Source organism: Neolamprologus multifasciatus, chromosome 6 (assembly GCF_963576455.1).
Source record: "Neolamprologus multifasciatus chromosome 6, fNeoMul1.2, whole genome shotgun sequence".
NCBI classification, from domain to species: domain Eukaryota; kingdom Metazoa; phylum Chordata; class Actinopteri; order Cichliformes; family Cichlidae; genus Neolamprologus; species Neolamprologus multifasciatus.
In genome coordinates, this window is record NC_140444.1 from 22,178,277 (window position 1) to 22,184,539 (window position 6,263).

The 6,263-nt window shown below is 41.1% G+C and overlaps 1 protein-coding gene across 1 annotated transcript; it reads right to left on the reverse strand.

Moving 5' to 3' along the window:
* Positions 1 to 1,739: 1,739 nt before the first annotated feature.
* Positions 1,740 to 6,228, reverse strand: rps6 (ribosomal protein S6). The gene is made up of 6 exons (XM_085163679.1): positions 6,121 to 6,228; positions 5,394 to 5,525; positions 4,822 to 5,032; positions 3,660 to 3,806; positions 2,325 to 2,482; positions 1,740 to 1,868 (listed from the first exon to the last, which is right to left on the reverse strand). Exons 1-6 carry the CDS (start codon positions 6,124 to 6,126, stop codon positions 1,773 to 1,775), a joined length of 750 nt encoding a protein of 249 aa, XP_085019805.1. The 5' UTR covers positions 6,127 to 6,228; the 3' UTR covers positions 1,740 to 1,772.
* Between the last annotated feature and the right edge of the window lie 35 nt (positions 6,229 to 6,263).

A 6,263-nucleotide genomic window follows, 5' to 3' on the forward strand; every position in this document is an offset into this window, starting at 1 on the left:
GTAGAGTCTCTAGTGGGGGTAGGGTATGAAGCCCTCCACCAGTGTGCCTGCATCAGTGTAAACTTTACCCACAGTCAATGAGGATTCAGCACTGACACACACACTGCAGATATTCTAAAAATATTGTTTATTCATTTGAGATTCTTAAGTTTAGCTATTTAAGATACATAATTCTTCCCCTGATTTACAGAATATGAGCTTTCAATATTCATTCAGATGTGATCTAGTTCTAGTTTTTCTTATGTAACTTTTCAAGATGTTCAGTATCTTGAATATCTGAGAAAAATATTAGAGATTTGCAGACATTCAGAAGTAGGTTCTTCATTGTGAGGATCAAACAATGAAGGGTCTTCATTTGGAAGAACATCTGACATTAGCAGACTTGAAGATCTTATATGTGGTTCTTTGCTACATCGGAAACTGTCTTGAGCAGCACTGGTGCAAAGTTTGCAATGTTGTTAAGTAGAATTTCTTGAGGATATTTCCCTCTGATTTTTGTCAGGATGCTCTGGACTATGTCATCTCTGATGGAGTGGAAGAAGACAGCCTGAAATTTCCATCACTGAGTTTTGGAGACACAAAAGTGGCCTTGGTAACACTTTTTGGAGAGTATGCTCAAACTCTGGGAGGCCATGTTCAAGACCAGTGAGGTCAGGAGTAAATTGGATTTACTCACCGTCTGTGGCAAATAAATTCAATTTACCACCAGAAAAAGACAGAAATGGTAGTAATACTTTTTAAAACACCTAATGACCCAAATCAGGTAACTTAGGTACCTGCTTAACTGCTCAGTAACACAAATATCTATGTTAAGTGGGTCACGAAATGGCCTCTGTGCGATGAAGTATTAAGTTCTAATAGTGACTAGCAGAAAACCATCACACTCACACTGAGAAGAGGGTACACAAGATTTGGTTTTCCTCCAAAGCAGACTAGAGGCAGAAGACATTTCTGTCCTGCAATCCAAGGCTCAAAGCCACCACGTTCAGAACTGTTAGTCTCGTCAGGCCTCGTGTTGTTAGGGAGTGGGTTTCCACACCAAATTCTAGGACTTAAATTTCTCAAGCTCTTCCTCTCAAAGTTTTGAGCAATTTCCTCTCATTGGTTACCTCCTTTTTTGTTTCGGCAGTTGTCAAGCAATGATGGTGCATTACTACCACCAACTGGCTTGGAGTGTGGACCACAATTCACTCACACCAAATAATACAAAGAAATAAAAATACTATTGCAGTACAGTATAATAGCAACCACTGAACTGAGGCTGTATCATGCACGACTGTAGGCTCAGTGTAGACCAATTTCTAATTTCCACACAGTTCATTCATCAAACTTTAAGCATGGTAAACTCTTCTCCCCATAGTTGTCACCCTGCTAAATCAAGGCCTTGATAGTTGTTTGATCTCCAGTGAGGACAGTAACACAAATAACCAGTGTTTGATCTCCAGTGTCTACTTTTCTAAATTGTTCCATTTAAATAGTTTCGTACTTTCATATACTTTTGTTAACACTTCTGTGTAGTTTCCTTGACTAAAAAACAAAACAGGTATTTATACATTTGACTTCCATATAGTCTAACTCAAGAGTTAAAACTCTTCAGGCCAGATTATCCACCACTAACTTAAATTTCTTGTTGCATCCGCATGCATGTAGGTACGTGAGGGACTGACAAAAAAAGTCTAATGCGTCACTTCATAGGCGGAAATCTGGAAGAGAAAATAAGTGACAACTGCACAACACCGTTTCAGCAAAACATGACTTTATTTGATTCCATTTTACTTCTGGCTGGACTCTGACTTGGATGTGGATGCCCTCAGAGAGGAAAGACGGCGCCTCTTGGCAATCTGTTCCTGGCGCTTCTCCTTGGCCTCCTGTTTACAAGAACAAATGTGTGTCAAACAGTTTCCACATGTCCTACTTTATGTCTCTTTAACATTTCACCATCACGTGCTCGAATGTTTTTCAGAGGCAAACCGTAATCTGCTGAATGCCATTACAGCTATATCATGTAAGGCAACTCAAAATGATAACGATAAAAAAAACCACAATCCTATACTTTAAATTTCAAGTGAATAAAGATTAAATCATAACTTAAAGTGTGCTTAAGGAAATTTATTACAACATGTCGTTAAGGCACAATGTAGCTGATGTAATACAGCCACTCCAACACTAGTGGAAATATCACACCTGCCAGAAATTATTTGTCACATTATATTCATTGATCTAAACCACTAGAACATTTTTTTGTGTTCAGCTACACGACAAAAGCAGAGTAGTGTGATCTTTGATGCTGGTTAAGGATAATAAAGGCCTAGATTAACACATACCTTCATCCTCTTGGCCAGCAGCTTTGCATACTCTGAGGCCTCCTCCTTGTTCTTCTGGGTGCGCTGTCTCTTCAGTGCGATGCGGCGGCGCTTGTGCTGCAGCACACGAGGAGTCACCAGTCTCTGGATCTTGGGAGCCTTAGTTCTGGGCTTCTTACCTACCAAAGTGAGAGGATTGAAAGAGTCAGTGCTGACACAGTTCAAGGTCAAGTGTGGTAATGAGAAAGAAGCTTAATGTACCTAATTTCTATGTCTGTACACACAACTCTTACTGTACTACCTCAAAGGAAGCACATTCCTTACTTTCCAATTGTACAAAAAACAGTAACTTTGATCTGTCTGCATGCTGGCACCCTGCATTAATCAAAGCCTTGCTGATGATTCATTACTAGGCAGAACACAATTCACACAAACGGCACACCTGGGAGTTACCTGCAGTCTCCACTTCTGCTGAATCAAGTTTATTATCATAAAATGTATTTTTCAGCTTGTTCCTGATCCCAGCTCTTTTACCCCAAATTTGAATAACCATGTGAGCTCAGACTATATTTAACGGCACTCTCTTTTTAGTGATGAGTTTAAATGGCTTTACCACAAACACAATCTTACAAGCACAGACATCACACAAACTCCAGAACAAACAAATGCTTACACAAGGAAATTAATGTTTATTACTTCTTTACATACACTGGTCAGAATCCATACAGAAACTTCCACAACTCAGTTTTAGTCTGCCTCACGCTTATTACATACAACACATCTATCTTCTTCATCTCACCAAGGTTGTGTTTACATAATGCAGTCCTAAAAAAAGTCTACAGATGCACTCACTGGCAGATGAGCATCAAAGATCTGTTTTTATAACGGTTCCCGCTCTTACGCTTCAAAAAAGGAAGGAATTAAAAAGGTCCTCCTACTGCACCACTGTCGAGTTTGTCCAGAGTTAAACCAACTCTACAAGAGCTAAAGTGGGAAAAGAAAGCACTTACACCTCCAAAAATCCCAGAAAACAAGACATTGTACTGATCGCCCTAGTTAAACCCCACCTCCATAAATTTTAGTCAAAATACATTTATGTAGGACCTTAAGCCCACTTTTAGTTTATTCTGAATGCTACAGTAATCGCCAATATAGACGTGCCGTTGCGATTTTCTGGAAAACTTAACATTCAAGATGTGCTCCATACTATCATTATCATTAGACTGGTCAATATTTACATACAGTCAGCATTATAGTGCCACCTGCTGCTCTGGCATGCTTCTGACAGCGCTTTACATCATAATTTTGTTTCCACATGGAGGGAGACATTTCTCAAAATGAAAAAAAGTGTCTTACCTTCTTTAGTCAGGGGTCTCCTCACAACATACTGCCTAACATCATCCTCCTTGGACAAGTTGAAGAGCTTACGGATCTTGCTGGCCCTCTTGGGACCAAGGCGGCGAGGGACAGTGCTGTCGGTCAGCCCGGGAATGTCCTTCTCACCTGTGAGTAACAAAGATAAGGATGGTCAATTAATCAAGTCTGAAGAATTCTTGAAAGTATTTCTAGCACAACAGAACAGGATTGTAACAGTCCTAAATACTACGAGTGTCAAATGGCTGAACAGTTTAACAAACTAATACTTGAAAAGCAGTGAAGCTTAGTTTTAACAGAACGAGAGAAAAGCCACAACAATTTGAGCAGTGTTGAGGCATAAAATCCTCAAAGTAAACACGTCAGATTTTCCTACCATGTACCAGAATTTGGGTGTCTTAGCAGTTACAGGAAGATATGAGGTTTTATCGAAATAAATGACAAATGATTTGTCCACCAATGCAGAAGAACAGAGACAGCAAACCTCGTCAGTCAGATTATGGAAAACCCTCCTAGCCAAATTTAATGAAGCTTAATGTAGCATTGGTGAAAAAACAAACAAACAACCCACTTAAATTGAATTACTTTAAAATGATCACTTGAAGTTTATGCATTTGTTTAGTTTTGTCTTGTCTTCTGAGCATCACACCAAACCAAAAGTTAACTTATGACAGTTAAAGAGACTCAAATAGATAAAGCTTAAAATACTATATCTGTATATGTTCTCAGTCATCAAGGTCATGGTAGTCTAAGGAGCTTGGAAAGGAAGTGATAGGAGTTCTTTATGCTTCACCTCATCCAAGACGCTTGTAGTTCTGCATTTTAAGAAACCTCTTTAAGTCAAGTTGGTTTCTTTCCAAGCTTTTTAAGCTTTAAAAGTACTAGTTTCATTTTTACCATATTATTATGGCAGCAGTTAAAACAATGGGAGAGCATTGCAGTTCAACCATCCACTGTTACTAGGACTGGTCGCATCTGGTGAGCAGCTTCACAGTTACTCTGGCAACACACACTGTCCCCCCTTAATGAATACAGGAAAATCCAAAAGGGTCTGCTGGCGTGCCATCATGCATCATTTACACACGACTCCAAAGATATAATCAAAATTATGTGACAGATAATGCGCGCACACTAAGCATGTTACCTTTCTTGACGATGACCAAGTTGAGAACGCTGAGATTGGCATCAACAATGCAGCCACGCACAGACTTGCGCTTGCGTTCACCAGTCCTGCGGGGACGGTAGCAGGAGTGGCCCTTGCTGAGGAGCAGGCGCACACGGCCGGTGGTCAGCACACCTTGCTTCATGGGGAAACCCTGCTTGTCGTTTCCTCCGCTGATGCGCACTACATAGCCCTGCAAAAGCATAGATATGTTGCTTCACATCCTTTCTAGGAATTTCATTTCATAGCAAATCTGCCAGGATGATTAAGGTCAAATTCTCACTGACTACACAAGCAAACTACACTTTTGGCAGGGTCATATCTAGCTTTTCTTTCCACATAATCACTCACATATAATTCAAGTTAACTTCATTAAAAATTGAGGGAGCACAGCTGTTTCAATCAGCCATGGTTATATGGGCTGGTTGCATCTGAAAGCAGCTCCACTGTTCCTCTGGCAACACGCCATCCCCCCTTAACGACTACGGGTCAGTCAGAAAGGGTCTGCTGGTGTGCCACGCCACGTATTTACCAAACATCACACAAAAACTCACCTTCCACTCATCTCCCAGAGGGTCAGCAGACACCTCAGTGGCCATTCGCTTCTCATAGAAGGTACGCAGCTTTCGCTCATCATCAACTTCAAGCAGCTTCTGGCAGCCAGTAGCGGGAAATGAGATGTTCAGCTGAAAAAGAGGAGCAATTACCACGTTACTGGATGTGCACACAGGTAACAGCGAGTCAAGGTGCATCTGAATGTTGCGAACTGAGCTGCTAAAGCTTTTAAATATTTTAATGTCGCAAAAAACAAAAACATTGCTGACGAGAAGCAGCGGTTACCGACATCGTGAGCCTGTCTGCCATGAGCTAATGTTTGAATCAGGGGGTAGTGAGAAGGTGGCTCGGGGGCCTGTTAGCTTCTCTGCCGGCTCAAAGCTCAGAAAACTCCGGCTTTAACTTTTGACACAGCCGAATCAGTTGGTAACATTATCACAGTGCAGTGGAGAGGACGTAAAGGTATAACAACGTTTCATTTGAGTAAAACGAGACTTAAACTGGACCCACATTTCGCTCAGAGTGCGGCCATGTTTCCGCAGCGTTCTCCGACAGACTCGTCAGCTAGCTCCCATTTTCATAATCAAACCTCATCCTGAGCGGCCGAGCCACCAATCCTGCTTTAAATCAGCCCGCTTTAAGTTTACATTGTCAGCTTTCACCATATCGTAATATTTAACAGAAAGCAACAACATGAAGAGAAACACAGTTAAAGGATTACGTTACCTTCATTTTGCCAAACCGACCCTCCGACGGTCCGCCACGAAAAAGAGACCGGATATCCGCCTCGTGGTCTCACATAGACCTGAAATGCTATCGCGATAACTGGTTCGCTGAAAAATTTAAGGTTAAAATGTCATACTATTAAC